The following is a 25,103-nucleotide window of genomic DNA, read 5'->3' as shown; positions in this document are numbered from 1 at the left end:
CTAAACCCCTCTGCTCCCTGTCCCCTGACTGCTCCGATCCGTCTCCCCACTCCTGCCCCCTGACCCCCCCCCCCGCTCCTTGTCCCCTGACTGTCCCCTCCTGGGACCCCTGCTCCTAACTGCCCTCCAGAACCCCACCCCCTACCTAAGCCTCCCTGTGCCTTGTCCCCTAACTGCCCCCTCCTGAGACCCCCCCCACCTGTACTCTGCCCAAAACCTTACACCCCCAACCCCCAGACAGCCCCCCCCGAACTCCTGACCCATCCAACCCTCCCCCTACTCCCTGTCTCTTGACTACCCCCCCAGAACCTCCCTGCCGCTTCTCTGACCCCCAGCCCCCTTACTGTGCTGCAGAGCAGCGCGCTCGACAGCGGGGGAGGGGAGCAGGGTCGGAGCTCCAGACTGCCGGAGGCCGAGGCCACGGCCGGCGATCTGTGAATGCAGGGTAGGGGGAGGGAGGGAGAGGAGGGGAGTGGTGTCAAGTTGCAGGAGAGAGGAGGGGGGAAGTGGAGGAAGGGCTTTGGCTGCCGGAGCCCCATGCGAGTGGCACCATCCGGCCGGCTGCCCTGTAAGCTCCGCACGCTCTGCATGGGGGGGAAGTCCGGACATTGACAAATTCCCCCCGGACGCTATTTTTAACTGAAAAAAGCCGGACATGTCCGGGGGAATCCGGACGAATGGTAACCCTATAGAAGTGCTTTGTCTTCCAGACTGTAAGAAATCACAGTTTATCCATAGCTTTCTAGATCAGCTATGTAAAATACTGGCACTTCAACCTCTTTCCAAAATCATGGATAATGTCCCAGTGTTAAGAAAGCTGCATTTTTAGTGGAACTTGCTCTATGAAGAAAGACTTAGATAGCAAACCACTGTTTCCATGAGAAATGCAGTAACTTCCAGATGCTTGATGTGCCAGGCCTAGACAAGGGGATGAAAAATGTCTCTTTCTGACCAAAGAGGCTTTGAGGGGCTACTCGCAAAGAATTACTAACTTACCCATCAGATTTGAGTTCATGAAAGGTGTCGGGGACAATCCTTCATGGGGCCCTAATCGACTGTCATTCAAGTGATCACCATAATGAGGGCTGTCTGCAAAACCCTAAGGAAAAAAAAGACCAGAGTATTAAACAGATTATTTGGCAGCCCTGCTAATTGAGTGTAATGACACTCTCCTAATTAAATGTATAGCATTGCAATGGTCATTCATCATAAAGTTGGCTTTCAGGTCTGAATATCTTGTGGAAAACACACTCTGCCCATATTTCATACTGTTTGACTCCTCTCCCCCTCCCATCTGAAAAGAAGCTGCATCATTTTTCAACCTAATAAGTTGTGTTTCCATGGATAAAGTTTCCAAAAATTAAATAATATAGAAGTATTACAATCTTTTTGCAGCTAGAGCACTATAGCTTCTCCTGAAATGTACAGTGTTAGGCTGAAGTTATGACTGACATGAGTTTAAAGATTACTGTTCACATCTTCAAGCACAAGATATAAGGTCTGGCATGAGGAGAAAATGTATTCCAGTGAATGAGAAGAGGAAATACTGCTCCCCCTTTGAAGGCTAAATTAAGGTTACAGATTAATAGGCATTTTAGTGCTATCAAGCACTAAATGCCACTGCTCATCTACAACAGGTTTGCTTACAAGAACTGATTAAGCTTAGAAACCCAGCTCTGCCACCTGTCTTGCAAACAAGCATTCAAAATAAAAGGTTATTTGCACCCTTTCTAATATTAGTGTAGCTAACCTAATATGCTTGGAAAGATGACTCATGTGTAAACAGGAAATACTGGCTTATCTGATAGCTTGCTCCAGAACCATGAAGAGAACAAGCAATGGATGTAGCAAACCCCTTAATGTTTCAAGCTGCACATATTGTTCCATTAAGGCAATTATTCAATTTCCTTCCATGTAGGTCAGAATGCTTTAATCTTTTTCAAACAATATTGAGCCCTAACTAGGAAAATGGTGTTAGCCACACAGACTGGTCATATGTATATCTGGTTAAAGGATTACACTTTGCTCTCAAAATTGCATCTGCTTCATAATGAAAGTTTTGCACAATATTCAGTAAAATCTTGCTTAACTTAAAGTGTCTGGCTACTCATTTGTTTAAATTTCCTCATACTAAATGCTACACAAACTTAAAGCAGAGGCCCAAGTAAGGCGGGGTGGGGAGGGGGGGGGAAAATGCTCAGGCTCACAGCAACCAGAAACCACCCAGAATCCCCTGGGACTATAAAATCATCAATCACTGAACATTTATCATTTTCCAGACTGCAGGCTCACATTCAAGACGACATTAATGGGGCTGAAACAGGCCTCACTATCTTTGCAGGCGTGCTGTCAGTTCAACCAAAGGGCTAGTAACTGAGGGCTAAATAACTGTCAAATCACTCCAACTGCTTATGGATGCATGTCACAACTCCTTCTGCTATTCTGCTTTAAAAGTAATCTTCTGGGAGTCCCAACTCCCAAATGAATCTTTGGCTCATTTTATCTACTTCAGAATCAGTGATACACATGTGACAGACATTCAGAAAGAATCTTAGTGACATTTACAACTTGGTTATGACCATAAGGGTGTCCTGTGGTAACCATGACCTAGCCCCGTCTGTCAGATAGGCAGCATGTAGCAGCAGCTGCCCAGGAAATGGAGTGGCTTGTAGCTAAGGTCACCACATGTGGTTTATTTTTGTGTTGAAATGAAACAACATATTAAATGAAGAAACAAAAGATTTTACACATAATATATGGTCTATGCAGTAATCTCCAAGATGCTTAGTTTACTGTTTAATTCGTCAGCTTGTGATCAGACATTGAAAAAAAAATCCCAGTAAAATTGATATCAAGTTCATAGAAATCAACAACCATTTTACAAGACAGCACTTAAATAAGTTTAAAAAAAAGAGAGAAGAACCTGATAAGTAAATTATTAATAAAGACATTCCATATACTACAGATAGAGAAAAAGCAGCAACATAGGCCAGCTCCAGAAACCTAAAAAAAAAAAGAAATCCTAAAAAGTCTTTTTTCTCTTTAAGTATTCCATCTTTGGTGCAGGCAGAATACACCTCTAAAACAAGACTCATTTCACGAGTCAACATAATTTGGGTTCTCTTACACAGCATAAGAGCGACAAATCCCTATCCAATACCCAGGGTTAACTGCCCCAAAGAACAAAAGTTAGTGTTATAATCTAATACTTTTAGGGATTTTGGAGGGGGGGGGGGGGGGGACGGGGGCAGGGGGAGAAAGATAAAAAATTATACTGGGGGTGAGAATTTACATGAATGGCAAGTCTTTTACTCTCCTCCTGTCAGTACTTCAGTAAAAGTGATTCTTCAGATTTCATTTCACATACTTATTTATTCATTAGACTTAGTTTCCCTTTGATCATGAGCCACCATCTGATTACAAGACCCTCATAATCATATTATTACAGTAGTTATTCCTAATTAGTTCTGAGTTGTTCTAAAAGGGTTCTTCCAAATATTAAATGCCATTAGACATTCAAAAGTTTATTTCAAAATGTGTTCATATGCATCCACACACCACTGATGGAGTTGGTCTACCTAAGCTAAATTAAAATTAATATTCATTGAGCCCGATTCTCCATTGTATTGCATATTGTACAGTTATTTACACCTGTGCAGAATATAACCTGCACCAAATGGCTTTGTCTCCCTCTGCTGGCTAGACCAAGCACAGAAGTTTATTGAACCTGCTACCACCTTTGAGATTAGATATTCAGACAATCTTAGTGACTGGTCCTGGTGCTTCAGCTCAAATACTGGAGGTTTGTGGTTTAAGACCCAGGAATCCGTGGTTCAAACCCCCACAGATGACTCAGATAGGGCATCATTACAAACATGAGTGCTGTAAAAATGCTACCATTCTGATTTGATAATGTTTCACAAATGGTATGCAAAAGAAATCAAGAAAAATGATAAAAGACGTAAAAAGGAAATTGATTTAAATTAAAACAGATATTTTCCCACGAAATAGTAGTCCTTTATATTTCTCTAGTTGTGTCTAGAATTCCCAGTACCTTTAAATATCTGTATATCATTGTTCGCTTACACAAATTCTGTTAAGTTCTATATGCAAGAGTTTTAATCGGTCACGTGTCTCAAAACCTTAAGACGCAATATAGTTGTAGGTTGAGAATTCAGATTACTAAATAAGGGCATGGCTACACTTGCAGATGTAGAGTGCTGGGAGTTGAACCTACCCTCGGAGATCTCAGCAGGGAAAGTGCTGCCCTGTGTTCACACTGACAGCTGCAAGCGCACTGGTGTGGCCACATTTGTGGCACCTGCAGTGGCATTGGGAGCGGTGCATTATGGGCAGCTATCCCACAGAGCACCTCTTCCCATTCTGACGCTGTGGCTTGTGGGAAGCGGAGGGGGGGGGCGGGACATCATGGGTCTTGTCCCAATGCCCCGTGATGCATCACTTCGCATCCCAGCAATCCCTGTGCTTCAGTCCACATTTGGCGCCATCTTTCCAGTTTTTGTACTGCGCGCTCTATCTTCCCTTTCGGTCTGCAGGAATGGATCTCAAACTTGTGAGGAATATTCTGATGGGTCTCGCCAGCACATCACGAATTGCAGTCGAGTTACTCCTTAAGCTACAAAGTGACAGTGAGGAGTCCGATGATGATGTCTACACACAACGCATACAAAACGAGATTGCTTGTGGCATTCACAGACATGCTCATGACAGTGGAACGCCGCTTTTGGGCTCAGGAAACAAGCACTAAGTGGTGGGATCACATCGTTATGCAAGTCTGGGATGACGAGCAGTGGCTGCAGAACTTTTGGATGAGGAAAGCCTCTTTCATGGGACTGTGTGCTGAGCTCGCCCCCACCCTGCGGCACCAGGACACAAGATTGAGAGATGCCCTGCCAGCGGAGAAATGCGTGGCTATTGCAATCTGGAAGCTGGCAACTCCACACAGCTACCAATCAGTCACTAACCAGTTCAGAGGGGGAAAGTCGACCATTGGAATCGTGTTGATGCAAGTGTGCAGGGCCATTAATCACATCCTGCTCAGAAGAACTGTGACTCATGGCATAACACACCTGTGCTGTGTGGGAGGAGGGAAGGGGGCAGGGTGGGGAACGGGACAATCACAGACTTGCTTATGTCCTGTTATCTTATTTAGCCTTCCTGTCTGGAGTGCCGTGCAATGAGTGCTGCACTTCAGGCTGCCTAAAATTCATGGTGATGGGGGTTGAGTGCAGTGGGTAAGGGTCATAGTTTGCAGGGCTGGGTGGTGAAGCTACAAGTGTTGGAGACAACTGGTGGCAATAAGAAACCGGATGTTGGGGAAAGTGGGTTGGCAGTGACATGGGGGCACAAGGGAAAGAGTTTTCGGACAAGGGCTGCAGGGGGGGCAGGCGCGGATCTGCTCCGTCTGCAGTGCTATGAGTGCCTGCATCACATCCGCTTGGCGCTGCTCCACAATGCTTAGGAGCCGTTCCGTGGTTTGTTGCCGGCCATCAGCATTCCCCTGGCGGAGCCTCCTTTCAGTCTCCCGCCACTCCTGTACTTTTTGATTTTCAATAAGGGACTGCTGCATGAAGTCATACAGAAGGTCCTCCTTGCTTCTTCGCGGACGCTTCCTGATTCTTTGCAACCTTTCGGCGGTTGATAACAAGGACAGCTGGGATCTCAAGGTTGCATCTGTAAAGCCAAAATGCAACATTTAACAGAGGCAGCATTGTCCACACTAGACAGAGCAATGATTCAGCCAAACTTGAAGACAAGCACAGTGCACACAATAGCAGAAAGTGCCCATCCCAAAGTGAGCGCACACAACCCACAAGAGCCTCAAAATGGTGAGTAACCACAGGGACAAGGGGGAACTGATTGTTTCAGGGCCGTACTGTCCTCTGGGGTTCTGTGCCTTAGGGAGAGCCAATAGCTGCAGGGGACCCCTATACTGAACACTGTCCCCACATTTTCCATACATTATCTTCATCCTGGAAGATATCTTGTTGCTGAGGGTGACCTGGGAACCAAGGGAAAGTCTTCTACTACAATGTGGCTTCCACCCTGGCCTTTATGCCACTTGCTTGTGTGCAGCAACGGTCCCCCGACCCCTCACAGCATAGTGGCGTGGACGTGTTAGCTTTACAGGGGCAAGGAGCACAGTAGCTCTGCCAAGGAACCTGCGCAAGTGGATTGCCCAGCTTCTGCATGAGACCTTTAATGAGATCACTGAGGCCGATTACCCCGATGTGAGAGAGCACATCAATGCCCTATTCCGCATCTAGGCATGCATGCAGCCCTAACCCTTCTTTCTGCAACCCTCCTCACCCCATGAGCCCGCACTGAACTACCACCTTCCCAAAATAAAAGCCACTTACCTGGCACCTCCTCTGCTGTTTGTTCTTCCACAAGCACTGTGACTGGCTACCTTCCTCCTGGCTTTGAAAACAGCTCCTGGATGCATGCATCTAGGGATGCAGGGCCATCCTCTGGCTCTGGGCCCCCCTCCTCCTCAGCATCCTCGCTCCCACTTTCCTCCTCCTGCCTTGTTGCACTCTGGGCTGCCACGGCCTCTGAAGAGTCCATGGTGCTCTTCGGAGTGGAGATGGGGTCGCCCCCAAGCATCTCGTCCAGCTCTTTGTAGAAATGGTAGGTTGTGGGTGCAGCACTGGAACAGTGGGTTTTCTGCCCGCGCTTTGTGGTAGGCGTTCCGCAGCTCCTTCACTTTAACCCTGCACTGCATCCCGGTCATGGCCCCTTTCTATCATGGCCCTTGATATCTGCCTGTAGGTATCATAATTCCTATGGCTGGAATGCAGCTGGGACTGGACAGTTTCCTCCCACCAAACCCTGATGAGGTCCAGCACCTCGCCATTGCTCCATACTGGGGATCGCCTGGTGCGTGGATGCATGGTCACCTGGAAAGATGCACTGAGCGCACTACACGCCTTGCTGAGCAAACAGGAAGGGGAATTTCAAAATTCCCAGAGAATTTAAAGGGTGGGTCTGATGGTTGATCACCTAGGGGCAGGGCAGTAGAGTTCAAAATGATGACCAGAGTGGCTAAAACAGGCACTGTGGGACACTTCATGGAAGCTGATCAGAGCGCATTAATAGACCAGGGTGTCCACACTGGCACCGCGCTGCTCCAGCCGGGGCACAGCAAGCTTTATGCTTCTCAAGGAGGTGGATTACCAGGGGCGCTCCAGCCGGGAATCCGGGCACACTACATGCCTTGCCAGTGTGGACACCTCAGGACTTAGGGCGCCTGGGGCTGATTTAATGCGCTCCAACTCACAAGTGTAGCCAAGGCCTAAGAAGATAGGTGGTGGCACAGACTCAGCAATTCACAAAGTAAAACTGCTGTTCTAGTAAGAATGTTACTCTCTGTGATTTCATGAATATCCCTCTACTACAATGACAACTCAAACTGGTCAGATTATCTCTAGAGTTCCTATAGCATGGCTGTGGTCCCAAATTTATCACTGTCTGGGGGCACTAACCACTGGAGATCAAGGCAGTTTTGTTTGTTGGGCTATTGTGCATCTGGTGCCCAAGGCAGCCTGAATTTCAACAGAAACAGAGTCCTTCTTTATAACTGCCAAGCCAACGTGAGTAACCGTTCAGAACACAATGGGGGCTTAACTGTCTTCAGCTAGCCTTGCTGGTATGTGACTTGAGAAAGACCAGGGAGTAACAAGAATAAAACATTAATCAAAGGCCTTGATTTTCCTTTGACTTGTTTTATCTATAGTCAGACAATGACTTTATCCACATATCAGTAATACACCTCTACCTCGATATAACGCGGCCCGATATAACACAAATTTGGATATAACGCGGTAAAGCAGTGCTCCAGGGGGACGGGGTTGCGCACTCCGGTGGATCAAAGCAAGTTCAATATATCGCGGTTTCACCTATAACGCAGGAAGATTTTTTGGCTCCTGAGGACAGCGTTATATCGAGGTAGAGGTGTATTTAGATAGACTACAAGCTTCTATCAAAGAGTCAACCTTTTAACACATTGGAACAGCTGGTGAGTCAGAGAAAAAGACATCTCTTAAAACAAATAAGTTGTTGCATATAAATGCATGCAGCTGAGCAGATGTCCCGATTTTATAGGGACAGTCCTGATATTCGGGGCTTTTTCTTATATAGGCATCTATTACCCCCACCTCTGTCCCGATTTTTCATACTTGCTGTCTGGTCACCCTAAATGCATGTGCCAGTGCAAAGGAGTCACAGCTAACTAAACTGAACAAAGAGCAGCATAACAACCATAAAATAATACCTCACATCAACAACATACCAGAATTCACAAACTATAGCTACCAAAAATCACACCAATGTTACTTAAAAATTCAGCTTAATATCAGTGCTTCACTTTAATAATGAGCACAAATCCCTTTAACAGGCATCTTGGGCATTTTCCTGTGCCTTGATCCAAGCAGAAACTTTATTCCAGAACTCTCAACTATTTTGAACTGCAAACCAAATGAACTCATTTTCAGATGCTATGCGTCTAATTTGCTTATTTCTTCTATGACTTCATTTTCTTTGGAAATTCCACCTTCTCATATCACTTCCTGACTCCATGGTTCTTCTTATGCCACATGCAACAAATGTTTATAAACCATGGTAACCTTCCTGAGTCTATCTGGCATAAATACAGTCAGAAAAAAAATGAAGTAAAGCAGTTTAAGGCACACTCCCAAGGTTGGAAGGTCTAACATTTTATTTGCTTTTAATAATTTTCATCCTTCTACTGCCAAGTTCTGTCCGATTCTCTGAATGAGGTTCATAAGTAAAACAAACCAACCAACAGCTGCACTGTGATTTCATCTGCCTGTTACGTCTCATCTTAAATTAAAATTGTAAACTGCTTGAATTGTTTCTTAATATACATGTTTGTATGGTTCCTAGTAAAATGGGTTCCCAACCTTGCTGGGGGGTCTCTAGTTACTGCTGTCAATAAGAAAAATAATTTAGTAATAATAAAATCAATGCTAGTGCATTATAGAGCCTACAAATACCACTATCATGGTAGCATGCTGGCTAGCATGTGTAAAATTAACCTGTGCAAATATCTACTACAAGTTGCACTTCCCTTGCTATGTCTGTCTATTATGTTCTTCTATTTTACCATCTGCTTACACAAAACCTGATCTTAAATGTCTTAGGGTAAGATTTTCAAAAATGTCTAACTGCTTATATCCGTATAGCTTATAAGCACAGTTATACAGGTATAACTGCATCTACACTAGAGTTTTTACTGACATATCTTAATTGGTAAATATTAAAGAGTCATGCCCTAACCAACATGTTTATGTTGGTAAAACTTGTGTGTGTACACCAAGTCTTAGGAGCCTAAGTCCCATTGACAGTCACTTTTGAAAATGGGACTTGTGCTTCTGAAAATGTTACCCTTGATATTTTGGGTGAAATCCTCGAAATTAAGCTATAAACTTCAACAGGGTCAGGATTTCACCTTTAAAATTTAGACAAACTTAATTCTGCCCATCTGCTGGCAATCTGAATTAAGTAATCCATAGCAAGTTACACAAACTTGACTAACAACAGGGCAATCCAAGTCTGTTTAAAAAAGGGGGGTGGGAGGGGAGAGAGAGAATAAAACAAAAACAGTGGTTCAAGTATTCCCACTCCATACCCCCACCAGCCTTTACTCCCACCTGTTCTCCACTTCAAAAAGCAAACCTTGTATTGTCCCAAGTTATGCTCTTTCAGAACAGAATACTGGGCAGAAAATTACATTCTTTTGTCCTAAACTCACTGAAGGCAGCAAAATTTCTTTTTGAAGAGCAAAGTCATAAGTTTCACTTCATTGTCTCAGTCTTCTCCATTCTCCTCAGTAGATAACTACGAAGTAGTTTGCACAAAGTACATACACACATTGGTCCCTCACTTACTTACTATCACCGCTCAGCTATAATTGTTATTGTAGGTCAAATAAATTATAGTGCAGCCTTTTATTTTCCTCAAATACTCTAAACTAGAGCGAACAGCTGAGGTCCAGTTCTGTCGTCTCCCCCTCCCCCCCCGACCCCTCCTATATAGGACCTGGGAGACAAACCAAAATCCAACCCAGCTGTGCCTCATAACTGAGCTTCAATGATTCAAGCTGAGTGTTTGCTTTTTGGCTACTTGTTTAATATAGTGTTAGCATTTAAATGATCACAGCTAAGCTCTGACGTTAACATTCCATTACAATGAATGGCAGAGTTCACACTTCTGCTTCTGTTTCAATCAGTATATCTGTAGACTGAAAAAAACAGTGCATTAACACAAGTAGCAAAGACTATCTTTTCCGGCTGTGAAGAACATGGGAGATACCTATACAATTTACATAAACATTGTGTGTATCTCTGTTTGATTACTATGGTATGACTGGCTCTATGAAACACTAAGGCCTGGCCTACAACTAAAATGTAGGTTGACCTAGCTACATCGCTCAAAGCTGTGAAAAATTTCAGGCCCTACGCGACCTAGGTCAACTTAACCCCCAGTGTAGACGCAGCTAAGTCAATGGAAGAATCCATTCTTCTGTTGGCCTACCAAATTCCTTTCTAGGGGGTGAATTTACTACACCAACAGAAAACCCCCTTCCATCACTGTATTAAGAGTCTATGTCACAGCGCTGTAGCTGCAGCTGTGCCACTGTAGCATTGGTAGTGTAGACATACCCTAAAGAGCTAATTCCAGTCCACCTGGAACTCTCCTCACCTACCCAGGAACCAGGAAATGACTAATTCAATTGCTGGTGCACAAATGGACTACACAGTAAATCCACCACTGGAAGTCTAGAGACATGCATAAACTGGACTGACCAGGTTCAGATATCCCAGAATGAAGGGGACTGTGAAATGGATGAAAGACAGCCTATGAACTCATGGGAGGGACATGGCATGGTTAGACTGAGAAGCAGGGCCTGCATGAGTGCAATCTGCCTTATCCAGACCCAATCCTTGGGGCAGTCCTGGGACAAGGGCAGCCTATTTAAACTTGCAAGGAAAGGCCAAGATTTAGATAAGATAGTATATGGACAGGCATTTTGTTGTTTTAACCCCTTTAATTCACCCCCTAGAAAGGAATTTGGTAGGCCAACAGGAAGAATGGATTCTTCTGTTGACTTAGCTGCATCTATACTGGGAGTTAAGTTGACCTAACTATGTCATGTAGGGCCTGAAATTTTTCACAGCTTTGAGCGATGTAGCTAGGTCAACCTACGTTTTAGTTGTAGGCCAGGCCTTAGTGTTTATGTTCAAAAAGGATAAATAAAATATATTTTGTTCTGAACAAGCTGTTCTCAGTCACTGTACTTGCATGCTGATCACAGGCTCCCAAAGGGAAGTCTTCAGCGGGGACTAAAATCCAGTTGGACATACTGAGGACACAGTTGGTAAACAACAGTACTGTAACCTGGAGACCTAGTCTTTGAGCAGAGGTGAAGTGCAGTATTCCACACAAAGTATTACAGTGGGGGCCAGCCACTTAGAATGTCCACAGAGAGACAGTGGGGTCTAAGGTGCAGCTCACCCTGGAACTGTAACACAGGTATTGTAGATAACTCCTGAAAAATATGAAATTTCCATTAAAGTTCTAGAACATACAGAAAGATACAGTACATGTAAAGAACCTTTGTGTCAGTACATGTAAAGAACCTTTGATTTAAATCACCAGTCAGGAAGACTTGATTTAATCAGGGATTTCTACATAAAAGTGCGTTCTTTTTGGTTGTTATAACCTTAATACATATTCTTCACAATTCTAAGATAGATGAGACCCAAATTGGGTCTCTTTTACAGCCTGCTGTCATATAGGGTTACCATATTTTGTGCCTCCAAATGGAGGACACTCCACAGCCCCCGGCCCCGCCCCCAGCCCCGCCCACACCCCCGCCCACACCCCCGCCCAACCCCGCCCCCTCCCCAAAGTCTCCGCCCCCTCCCCTGCTTCCCGCGAATATTTGATTCGCGGGAAGCCTGAAGCAGGTAAGGGAGGTGTGGGGGGAGGAGGCGCGGCCCAGGCGCGGCCCCGGCTGACCACCCCTGGCCCGCCCAGCACTGCCGGCCCCCGGCGGCCCGGCGCACCCCCTGGCTCCCAGCCCCGCGGGCCCGGCTCCCCGCCGGCCCAGCTGACCGGCTCCCCGCCGGCCCGGCTCCCCGCCGGCCCGGCTGACCTCCCGATTTTCCCGGACATGCCCGGCTTTTGGGGATTTCCCCCCGGACGGGGATTTGAGCCCCCAAAAGCCGGACATGTCCGGGAAAATCCGGACGTATGGTAACCCTACTGTCATAGGTATTCCCCTTTTAGTGAGAGAATGGTATGGTAGATCTCAAATCAATGAAGGCTACACTCAAAAAGACCTCAAGACTTCTGGAATATGCTGCTCAAACGGTTTCACTTTTGTTTCTACTGCCTGTCCCTCCCTTCTCACATTTCTCTCCAGACTTCTTCTCTTTGTCCAGATCTAATCCACACCCAACAATCTTCTATTCATTGAATTTTTTGAAACTTTGCACTTTTAGAGAGAGGTAAGGGATTGACTGTGTACACAAATTTGCAGAGGACAATAGGATTGAGGTCTGTTATTTCTCACCTCTATATATTATTTATTTATTTAAAAACTTTTTTTTGCTGTTAACAAGCATGTTATCTCTGGAGACACAAATCCACAGTTTGAGAACTACAAAACTAAGGATCTCTGATGGTATCTTCTAAACATAGCACTGAGTCACATTGGGTAGATAGAAAGATTAACCTAAATAATCTATACAGAAACCCCTGTATCTTAATTAAAACTATCTTTAGCTAGGTTTTTTCCTCAAAAAGCATTTTATCAAAAAAATCCGATTTAAATGAAAAAAAGTCAGATTGTTTTTATTTTTTAAAAACAATCATTGATTTTTATCCACTCTGCTTTGTGTATATTTTCATTCTAACAATACTATTGTAATGGGTCTAAATTTTCATTCACAATTAACAAACATTAAAGACCAGTTCAAGCTACAAAGCACAATTCCCATCCTCGAGCAGTTTCCTCCATGACTGACACTAATGCTGTTTATTATTAAAAACAACAAGAAAAAGAGAGGCTTCTGCTGTAAGTATGTCACCTTCCTCTTTGCCCTGGAGATCAACCGCACTATATTGATGATATGCCTCAGCTCCAATTGCCCAAGGTGGAAAAAACCCAGTGATCTCATACTGCACCAAAGAACCAACACTAACACCTCAGGTTATGAATTTTAAGGGAATGTGAAACATTCGAAGAGTCTCACAGTAATGGTTAGTAAATATTTAATATGGGTAACAGAACACTCACTTTCTCAAGTGCAAAAACCAACCAAACTGGAAATGGATGGACATGGGGATGACAGTGTTATAATCAGTGTCCATTTGAAAACAATGCTGACATGTTTCAACAAGATGACAAAAAATCAGATTTAAGATAGTCATTACAGTGAAAGAGAGGAGCAAGACATATTGGTCCAGCATAGCTCACACCTTACAAATCCACAGTTGACACAACAACCTCAAGTAAATATTAGAGAATGGTTATCACCATTATAAATGGCTGCAGATTAAGAATCCAGATAGTCAGGTTTAAAGACAATGATTCAAATTGTGCATGACACTTACAATCTAAAAGCTACACACAGTATTTAAAGTAATTCCACCAGAAGACAGCAAGATTAATTGTTTACAATTCAGTATAGAATTAGTCACACATGGTTCTCAGCCTAGAGATTGTGAACACTACCATTTTTTATGGCTAGTTAGAAGTGGAGAAGACAGGAAACTTTTTTCCTGATGTTACATAGGATTTTGGTACACATAAGGTTGAGAATGACTGTACTACTTCATAAATAAACATTGTATAAACTTCTCCCTTATAACCAAAGACAACTGAAAAACCCTACTTTTCACCCAGTTTTTGTTCACCTTGTCAACACCCAGCCTTTTCAATCCAGTATCACTATTGTCTGGCTCTATTATTTGGTATTCTGTCTTTCCTTGGTATAATACCACTTGCTCCACAAACCTGCTATGCAGTTTGAAATCATGATAGGTAACTGAACTGCACCCACATAGCAGAAGACAAACTTGGCCTTTGGTCCACTTTCTCCATACGATTTACATTTGTCTACTACCGCTACAACTCTAAGCAGCAAGGCTGGACTGAGTTCAACTCAGACATCAAGAGCTGCATTGGAGTGACAGGAAGAAAATATCTTCTTCTCTCCCTATCGGAGGCATGCGAACTCTGCAGCTGCCAGCATATTGAGGAGTGAGACACAGGAATTCTAACCCATCTCTCTTGTTTTACTGGACTTTTGAGCTGTCCAATTCTTAGTTTCTTTCAGCTTAATAAGTCACATACACAACAGAAGTTACTTAAAGGCTAGGGCAAGAGACAAGGAGCTAGGTACCGCCAAGCTCTAATCCTGATAGGGATGGGCAAGTCACCACCTTTCAATTGCTCAGTCTCCCAAAATAAGAATATTTACCCTCCTTCACATTGGTATGAGTATTAATTAGCCAACATTGTACAGCATGCTGGTTTGAAAGTTAAGTATTATCACCCCCCTAGATTTCAGGGAATGATGGGTAAAGCCAAGAAAGTTTCTATATACATCCTCCAAAAGTAAAAGAACACTAACTTAAAATGTTTGGTTGATGTTACTAGATACTATGTTGAAACAGGTAAGCGGCTTCTCAGGGAGGAAACACAGGACTAGAAACCTATGCAGCCTCTATGTTTAAGAGCTTTGGAGAATGAATTCAGACAATTATTAATTGAAGTAGTACTCAATTTTGGAATGGTCACAGATTCCCCTGGTTTCTAAGTCAAGAATTACACTGAAGTTGTATGGATTTAATTAGTGAACCACTGAATCTAGTTATCCCAAATACACAATTGTACATTAAAATTTCCTAAAATGAGCATCACTCTACTATATTAAATAGGACAATGTTTGTTTATTTGGCTTTTTCCCAAGTATCATGCACAAAGAACTATGTTTTATTGTTGGAAACAGATTTCAATGCTTCTCTCAACACTCTAGGAAATTATATCCCTATGCAACCTACAAATTGAATTGAATAATTAACTACTATAGCCTTTAAACGAAGCTTGGAAAACGTTGAAAAAAAACTACGAGATACATTTATTAATATTCTAGTTTATCCAAGATATTTTAAAAAGGAATGCCCTACCATAGATACCTACATATGGTGTTTGGAGCCTAAATTTTGGCACTCATTTTTTAGAAAATGTTGGGCATATAACAAATTAGTCACATAAACACATGTAATGTTATATTTGGAAAAGCCTCCTGACCCTTTAGTGCAGGAAGTTTTGTTTGTTTTTTAAAACAGAATTTCACACCAGATCATCATCTCAGGTACAGAATTATAAACTAGAGGAAGCATATAAACAGCAAGAAACAAAGGACAAAAAGGACACAAACACAATAGACTTGATAACACTTACTGGATTTCTGTGCCCCTCTTGTCTTGCTTTGCTATTTAACAGCTTCCTCTCTCGTTTTGTACCTGAGGTTAAGAGGTATAAAACACTATTTCAAAACTTGCTGTTTTTTCTTGATACGGTTTTTGATTTCTTACCAAATTAAAATCTACTATTGGTGTAAAAAGTGAAGTTGGATGGACCCAAACTATATCCCATTTGGCCTCTAAAATATATGTTCAGCTATTTTAGACTTAAGGATAGTTAAGCTGTACAATCTGTTGATGCTAGAGTACTGTCTAAATCTAATGTATCAGTCCAACTCTGGTTTCAGGTACTTTTACATGACTGTGTATTTAGAAGAGACAGCTACGGTGAATGTATATATGTACATGGAAACAATTGTTCCTAGATGCAAAGGAAGGCAGATCCAATATTTATTTTATTACATACGCCAGAACTGCACACAAACACTTGCAACTTAGATGCCAGGAAGAAAATACAATAGTTAAATTATGGCCTAGGTTTTTGGCTGTTAAATCCTAAGGAAGCCTACTAGGGGAAGAAATGGCTGATTTTAGCATTTTTAAATTTTCTTCCTTTGGAGAGAGACATCTGAACAGATGCAGAACTAAGTCGCTCCTTTTATTAAAAGGGCATTGTTAGAACAAAACCAAAACAAAGAAAATAAAGCCTCAAACACACAGGTGTTTAATTCACAAAAATTAAAGCCACCATTATCCAAAGTGCAGTAAAGACTATAGTAGAAGTAGAATAACCTTTAATTAAAAGAATGTTTATCCAAGACAAAGAGATTATACCAATTTGTTCCCAAGTTATGAGTTTTCTTCTACAATGGACAATTCACAAAGAAAGTGGAAATGTTGGAGGTTGGGAGGCATATCATTACTGGAAGAAAAACTCCTGAGAGCTATGGGCCAAAATCTCACTGGATTCAGTTGACATATCTGTCAGTTAAGTACAGCAGAATTAGTGTCTAAGGGTTTTTAGCAAGACTTTCAAAGAGCATCTTTACATCTTTCTATAACAGATGTCCATGAGGCTGCTACAGTGCTAATGCAAAGGGTCACGAATCCAAGTGGACAAAAAAACAAAACACAAAAAAACCATCGTTAACTGTATGTTACTCTTTAAGGGAGGACCATATGTATGCTAATCAGCATTGGGGCACCTATCCAATGTCCAAACATCGCTATACTTGTCCCTTTTCATATGACCTAGGATTCACAGGAAAGCACGTAATCACAACAGGAAGAAAGGTGGACACAGCATAGTAAATATGACTTCAGTCTAATCAGCTGAAAGGGCAGGTTTCAAGATTTTGCAGAGTTCCACTGGACCCACTAATTCCCATTTCTGATCCATTCTTGTAAAAGAGAAAGTCTTCATGCCCAAATCAACCTTTCTGATGATTCTTCCCATAAGTATTTACAATGAAAAACCCAGTTTATCATCGTCTTCAGATAAGGAGCAATCTAAACTGGTGGCCACAGTTCATTGTGTCAGATTTATGGGTGTCAAGGTACAGGATTTCATATAAACATTCACAGGTCCAACACATTGTCATTTTAAGCACCCCTTTTTAAATGAGAAATTTACATCTATGACAGGACTGACAATCATACACAGTGTAGTTTGTACACAAAAGTTGCCCATCTTGATTTGTGCCTCTTTCTACATCCAGATCTGAGATTATCAAAGTAATACTGTACAGAAAGCCATGTAGAAAAGTGCTCCCTAATTTGCTTTGCTAGGATGGTAGTCAACATTCCCAGAAAGCCTCACAAATGTAAGCTAAGTGATGGGACGTGAAATACGTGTAATGAAGTGACTGTCAAACATACGTTTTCAAGCTTATTTGTTAAGGTTTACAGCTAAATATGTAGGCTGGGATTTTCTAAGGGGCCTAAGGGAGTTAAGTGCCTGACTCCCACTGAATTTCATTTCATTTTCAATGGGAGTTGGGTTCCTAAATTCTCTAGGCACTTTTGAAAATCCCAGCCATATTCTGTCACTGATTTAGAGTCAAACATTTAAGTCAATGTAGTCCGTCTTTTAAAGGAGAACTCCCGCATTAGGCTACAAGTAGATAAATCACACACTCAAATTAGAAACAAATTAAGCAGTACCTCTTGAGGTTTCAACTTTTCTATGGCTGTGGAGATGTCTGAGCTTTTTCCATGGAGACTGCCATTTTCCTGTAAACAGGCAAGTAGTAAGAACAATTAGGACAAGACTGAACATTCTGTATTGAAATCAATGGGAAGAACACTGGACTCTGAAGTCTTATGTTAGGCAACTTTCAATATATTAAAATAGAGACAGGGGAGTTTAGTTCTGTTTTCTTTTAAATGTGTATTATTTCTTTAGCTTATCACCAGACAAGATCTAGGAACCTCTGAGAAAAGCAAATAACCTCTACCTTTATGCCTGCTCCCTAAAAAACAGTTTGATTTTCATTCCCATAACCTAGATCAGCGCACTCGGATCAAGTTTTCCTCACATCCTGGAGGCCGAGTTGTCCTCTGATCTTGTTAGGGTATGGAGAGGAAGTCATGTTATCCTCATGTGCAATTCTTGGACATCAACCAATAGCAAAACAGAGACTCACAAGCTGAAACAAAACTTTAAATACAAACAAAAGCAAAAAAACAATAACCACCCACCACCAACCATATACACAAGATACAGACACAAATTTATAAATAAATATATATATTCTTTAAACTCGCTCTGTTAAGTCCCTGCTTTCCCATTGATTTCAATGCAGAATGGAGTTTCTCCCTGTCCTATTTTTTGCAGAAACATATGGCCACCATGGAATAAGTTCTACATTTATATTTATTAGCCATTATAGCACTATTAAATAGACAGTTTCTAAAAGTTATTGATTTTTTGAGAAAACAACAACAGAGTTTTCCTTTAATATAAATTAAGACTTTATTTACAAAGTAGATAGATATATTTAGCAGACAACATGACCAGCGACACCTCATTTAACATTTCACACAAAGATGTACAGAAAACTTTTCCCTCTTAAATATTTTCTTACATACAATGAAATAATGGACATAATGGACCAAACTGCATTCACTACACCTTTTGAACTTTCTAATTTGGGCACCTAATTAGCAGCATAAACCAAGGTAGACATCTGATGTGCACAACATTTGCTCTGCCTCTGTGGGCTTGGCAGAATTTGATTTTCATTTTTGTATATTTTTGACAGATACCAATTTTTAAAACTTTTTTTGGATTTGTATCTACTTAAATTTTCACAGTGGTGTGAAATTATGGGGCTTAGGGGTCATACAATTACTTAATGACAGTAGATGTCGAGATTCAAAAAGTTAAACTTTATAAACGATTTAATCTCAAATGGTCAACATCACATGTCAAACTATACAAAGTAAAAATCCTTAGATCAACAAATCATACCAGTTTCTACCAGTCCATTTGTAACAAGCCTAATTGAAAAGTTTAAATCACTGGATTTTGACTTTAATAAGTCCTCAAAGCAGACTTTTCTTACTTTGCCTATCTATAAATTTTGATCATCATCAATGGAAATATTTTTCATTAGTTTGTATGTATACAGTGAAATCAATGTTTATCAACGTTTACAGATAAAAATCCAATCCTTCCAAGCCTAATTAAACCACACAAGCCTGTCCTACAAGACTGAATATGTAAGCATTTATGTTCACAAATTATGCTAAAATAAATTACTGAAATTACCATGCATGTCAGAGCTCTCTACAATTTAAAACCTGTTTTGATCGAAGCATCGTATTTAATAAGTTTTGAGTGAATATAATTTACACCATATTGACCTTAAAGTATGAACACACTTAGAAACAACTGGTACATGCAATTCTAGTTTATTCACCCAAAATTCACCCAAGATTTGCATGAGCACATGCGCAACCCAGATTTTTCTTTTTCCAAGATGTTCATGGTGCTACTTAACAAATCCACAATGACATATCATAAATTATTGGCATATGACAATATGAAGTATTTACCAGTATGAGAGGAATAGTAAAATAAGGATTTAGACCAAATTCTGCCACCTTTACCCAGGCTCAATATTATCTTTGAATAGGCTAAATTATTTCAGCGAGAACCCTCCCATGGTAAAGCACTATTTAACGTGAGTAAGAGTGCAGAATTTGACATAAGTTATTGGAGGGAGCAGGAGGTATTATCCTACTATTCTAAATCAAAGGTTACTGTTGATTGGCAATTTGTTTACCAATATTTAGCCTCTGACCCTCCACCCCCATTTTTCTTAAGATTTTCCATACATTCAAGCCAGGCTTACATTCATGGTTCTTTCATAGCCTTAAGAGCAACAAAAGAATTAATCTTTTGTCCTCCTGCTAGCTTCAAGCATACCATGACATCATCAATGTCTCTACTTTCCAATTTGGGTGTGTAACTCATGTGCACCCGCAGTTTTGCCAAGGTATAATGGTTTTAATTTTTTAATTATCTGCTTTATCTCTAACCTCTAAAAACAAATTTCCAACTTCATATTATTGGAATAACAAGAATTCATATAAATGTGACCCTACAAATGCACACACAGGCGATCAATGTAGGATACAGAACTTAAGAAGCATAAGCTCAAATCCGAGTGGGGTAATTCAGCTTTTCAATGATTAATATCCATATACAAGTTTCTCATCCATAATTATCAATGTGTTCAAGACATTTAGAACAAAAATATCAACACAGGACTACACATGTAATGCCATTTCAAATGCAGAAACGACTGTAAGGTCAACTAAACAAAGGGCTGGACTTCATGCCTTAAAGTTACAAACTATTTAAATACTGCCATACAAACACTTCCAACACGTTGTACAATTTCCACATTGCAGAAATGAGGTGGAAATTTATCATGTTAAGTCCTGTGTAAAACTACCTCAGACTTTGCCCAGGTCTACACTACAGAACTAGGTCACTGCAAGGCAGTTTACATCAACCTAACTCTGTAAGCATCTACACGAAAATGTTGCTCCCGCTGATGTAACTCATCCTTTACCTCGAGTTAATAACTCCACCTCCATGAGGGGCGTAGCGCATATATCAACGTAGTTATGTTGACGCAGCGTCAGTTGTAGACACTGCGCTGCTTACATAGAGTGTTGCTGGCTTTCAGAAGCCATCCCACAATGCCCCACACTGACAGTTCAATCAATGCAAGCGCTCCTACTAAGGATGCGCAGCGCCGACATCAGGAGCATAGTGTGCAGAAGCAATTTAGTTACTGCAGTGGCTGTACATCGACATAACTTTTGTAGGATAGATATATCCTTTGTGAAGGCAAGTCAGTTGTTTTCCCTCGCTGTATAAGTCTAAATCTGAGAGCAGTTTTTTTCTGCCTGAAATTTGCAAAAGGAATGCTACAAGTCTCTCTGTTTTATTTTTAAGGTATCATTTCTTTACTTGAGACATACCTGGTCTCGTACCCTGAGCACATGACTGGAAGCTACAACTCCTGAGTTCTAATCCTGCCTCCAGCACCAATTCCATCTGTAACTCTGGCCTATATCTTAAAATCACCCAGAAACTTCAGCTGTTCTTCACTTGCAAATCAGTTTCTCTCGTACAGAACATGTTACATCTGTGCTCCAGGAACTGCACCTAGTTCCATTCCAGGTGAAATCTGGGATGCTGTTTTTAACTTTACACGCTGAAACATATTGGTAATCTCAGAGCCTATCCCTCTCCTCTGGTTTAAATGTAAAGGGACTAAGGAAGAGTGTCTGGACAGTTGAGGACTCCACTCTAGCGGGGAGCCAGGAGACCAGACAGCACTGGTGCTCCTGGTGGGGAGTGGGGAGCTGGGCAGGCGCAGCCCAACTTGAAGGGGGGAGCCCAGGCAGCAACCCGACTGGGAACGGGGACCACAGGCAGCAGCCCAGCTGGGAGCAGGGAGCCAGGTTCCCAGGGGAAGCCTGGCTCCGAGCAAGGAGTCAGCAGCCCAGGGGGAAGACAGGCTCTAGCTGGAACCCCCCACCCATCCCAGGGTAACAGCCCAAACCATGAGCAGCTTTCTTGTCAATTTTAAGGCTCCATCATGGAGCTGTAAAATTTACAAGAATAACAGTCAACTGCCAATATAAGTAACCTGCAGTGTCTACTCTACATGGACACTGCATCGCCCTAACTACACCGACAAAAGCCCCATTCCTCTCTTGGAGGTGGGATTATGATGTCGGTGTAGTAGGGGACTTACATCGGCAGGAGCAAGGCTGTAGCGTGTACACTGCCATAGTTAGGTCGACATAAGCCGCCTTACATCAACCTAACTCTTTGGCGTACACCAGGCCTACAAAATACTTTGAAAATGAAACACATTATTTATTTCTGTACTGTAGAGCACTATACAAGTACCAACTAATACTATTAGTGTTATGTGTGAAGTCACCAGAACATATCACCACAAGACACTAATATAAATGTTTGAAGGGATATATCCCTCGCAAATACTGCCACATCAGACGTTCTTGCTCAATAATGCCACCTTTTGTTGACCATTCCCAAACCTCCTTAGAGTCGACTGGAAACCTTACCCTTGAAGGCTCGTATGAGGGACTTGGTTGACCACTTGTTCCCCAAGATGTAGCTCCTGTTCGTTCATCCATACCTAACAACAAAAAGAAAAATTCATGTGTATCATAAAATGCTAAGATGGAAAGGTAGTGTAATATTCTCTTGTGCAATAGCTTGTATCATTCTTCTACATGTAGCCTAAAATAGTATTTCTAGAAACATAACTGTATTAAACTAGCAAACAACAAACTATTGCCTTGCTGTCTGATTAATAAGGTAAGCTGCAAAAGAAAACCCAGATTCAAACTACTGTAGCTGGTGAAAAGTGAGTGTAAAGTACTAGATGGCCATTTGTGGGGCTTAGTACAAGTGATCCAGGTTCAACACAGAAAGGCAGCACAGTCTGGTGTACTAAGCATGACAAAAGGACAAGAGACTCTTGGATCCTGACCCTGGCGGCACCACTTAATTACTATGTGGCTTTCAACAAGTGACAATACATTTGCCTCGATTTTTCACAATTTGTAAAATAGGGATAATACCTACCACACAAAGGTGTTGAGAGGTTAGTTAGCTAAAGATTTCCTGAGTGATCTGATTTAGTGAAGTGTCAAGTATTATTTACAGCTCTGGTCTCTTGTTACCTAAATAGCAGTAACTGACAATGCTATATGGAGAGAATGCTCAGCAGAGGTATTCATATCCCTCAGTACTGACATTTATGTTCAGTTAAGGAGCACCAATGTCCAGCTCCAATGGGTACAATTAAAGTAGGCTAAGATCAACTTGTGAAAGGGTCCTTAAAACTCCAATTGGAATATGGAGGAACTTCCTGAGGGAAAAAATGGCTAAATGGACAGATTCACTTAAACATACAAACAACATTCTTAACTGTTTGATTACTGTATGATTTTTAAGGTTACCTGCTCTTTGTTCTCATACTTTGTTTGTGTATTGCAGAGATGGCAAAAATTTCTACCTTAACTCAGGCTCTTTCACCATAAGTGAGACTATTATTTTAACATAGAAAAATTAGCAACGTTTTTTTTTTAAATGTTAAGTGTTAAATATAGAAAAAACCCGAATATGCCAACTCTTCCAGTTCTGTAACAGCTCCTTTGGAGTCTGGAATGCAAATCCAAGTTACCACATTGAATTAACAAAAAATAAGGCAGGGGAGGAGGAGATGGGGAGATTTAACCTACTATAGTTTTAGCTGGAAAGTTAAATATTTAACCACTATTACTTTGTGAACAAGTGTATTCATATTAGAATTACTCCTCATACACACTTAACCATTGAATTTAAAAAAAAAACCCACTCTTAACAGCTAATAATAAAACAAACTGCAAGATTACAAACAAACATTTCCCAACATATGATTCCCCCTGCCAGAGAAAGACAAATGGATTTTAGGAAAATTTGTTTCTTCCATTTGAAATATGAACTGCTTCAACAATCTGATCATGCAAAACTGATACATTTCACTATTGGAGCACCAGTATGTACCTCTAAAGCCAGCTGATAAACTGCTGCATGAAATTATTATCCCAACAGTTAATTCTGTGCATTTACCTGTACAGATAGAATTGCACAGAAGACTAGCAATTTCTATTCTATATTGCATGCCTCTCGCCATCTAAGGCTTGGTCTACACTGCGGGGATAGGGGGTTGGGAGGAGAATCGATCTAAGTTATGCAACTTCAGCTATGTGAATAACGTAGCTGAAGTCGATGTACTTAGATCTACTTACCGCGGTGCTTCACTGTGGTAAGTCGACGGCTGACGCTCCCGCGTCGACTCCCCCTACGCTTCTCGCTCCGGTGGAGTACCGGAGTCGACAGGAGAGTGCTCGGCAGTCGATTTATCACATCTAGACTAGATGCGATAAATTGACCCCCGCTGGATTGATCGCTGCCAGTCAATCCAGCGCATAATGTAGACACACCCTAAGCTTCAAAAATAGCAGTGATATTCCTTTCCTCCTTCCTCCCAATCAGACCTCTCAGGTAAGATTTGATGTACAGCATATAGTTTTTAATTACAGCACTGCAAAACCTCACTACATATAGCACCAAGTGCATGGTTACTTCACACATACTGCTACCCAGAGCATTGAATTCCATAACGATGAACCATTACAAACATTACAACTAGAGAACAAACATTCATATATATTACAGTCCACAAACTGGCCTAACTGCAAAATAAAAGCATGAGACACTAAGGAAGGAGGCACAGAATACATAACTTGAACTGTAGGGAACTAGGGGTGATACAGTGCTCTAATCACTGTTTCCCTAAAGAATGTATTGCTGCAACAATATTTTAACTATAGCTCCTTAAAAGACAGCATGCAGAAAACATTTTATACTGAATGGTTAATTATATTACAGTGCCATCAGCTAAAAAGTGTTGGATCCCCATGGTGTAGCGCAAGAAAGACCTACAGGGTGAGAAAGTGCTCTTTAGAAATGCAAAAACACTTTACAGAGCTAGCCATTTCTGTGAGTTTGCCGCATTTTGCAGCTGACAGCCCTGTAGTAGTTTTATTGTAATTGATCCAGGAACTGAACAAAAAGTCACGGCTGGCACTGACAAAGGCAAAAGTAATCTTTTGGCACAAATGACTCCTTTCTGCCAGGAACAATAGCTGTAGTAATGCAAGTATTATTATAACATGGCTTCTAGTGCCTTGGTTTCAAAACAGAGTGTGAAAATAGGTATTTATCAAATCTAGGATTTAGTAACATAAGAAAAATACATAATTGTCAAAACATATCAATAGATGATAATTCTATAAATATAGTCTTAAGATCTACGGACGTCCTCAGCAAACCATGTGCTTAAGTCCTTTTGACTTCAAAATTCAACTCAATGAAACTTAAGCACACCTTTAAGGGCTTTGCTGAATCAGGGCATATATGAAAAAGTGCTCTCATATTTTCATTCCACTACTTTTCTACTAAGATGGAACTAAACTGTTTCTTTCACAAACTGATAAAATGTTGGGAGGGGAGAAAG

The 25,103-nt window shown here is 41.5% G+C and overlaps 1 protein-coding gene across 18 annotated transcripts in view; it reads right to left on the bottom strand.

The window, feature by feature from the left end:
* The window catches only part of TCF12 (transcription factor 12), a 304,994-nt gene that overhangs the window by 165,474 nt on the left and 114,417 nt on the right, over window positions 1–25,103 (bottom strand). For 8 of the 18 annotated variants that reach the window (XM_042853881.2, XM_042853883.2, XM_065559479.1 and 5 more), the window contains 2 exons: window positions 22,099–22,172; window positions 997–1,099 (listed from right to left, as the gene is read on the bottom strand). In XM_042853881.2, the coding sequence (XP_042709815.1) occupies window positions 997–1,099; window positions 22,099–22,172 (177 nt within the window). Of the gene's footprint in view, window positions 1–996; window positions 1,100–17,643; window positions 17,713–22,098; window positions 22,173–25,103 lie in introns of all 18 variants that reach the window. The other 10 variants (XM_042853875.2, XM_042853876.2, XM_005309393.5 and 7 more) reach the window with 2 other exon arrangements.

Source organism: Chrysemys picta, chromosome 10 (genome assembly GCF_011386835.1).
Source record: "Chrysemys picta bellii isolate R12L10 chromosome 10, ASM1138683v2, whole genome shotgun sequence".
Taxonomy (NCBI): domain Eukaryota; kingdom Metazoa; phylum Chordata; order Testudines; family Emydidae; genus Chrysemys; species Chrysemys picta.
Note: the sequence above shows the minus strand (reverse complement) of the source record. Positions and strands in the feature narration are given on the sequence as shown.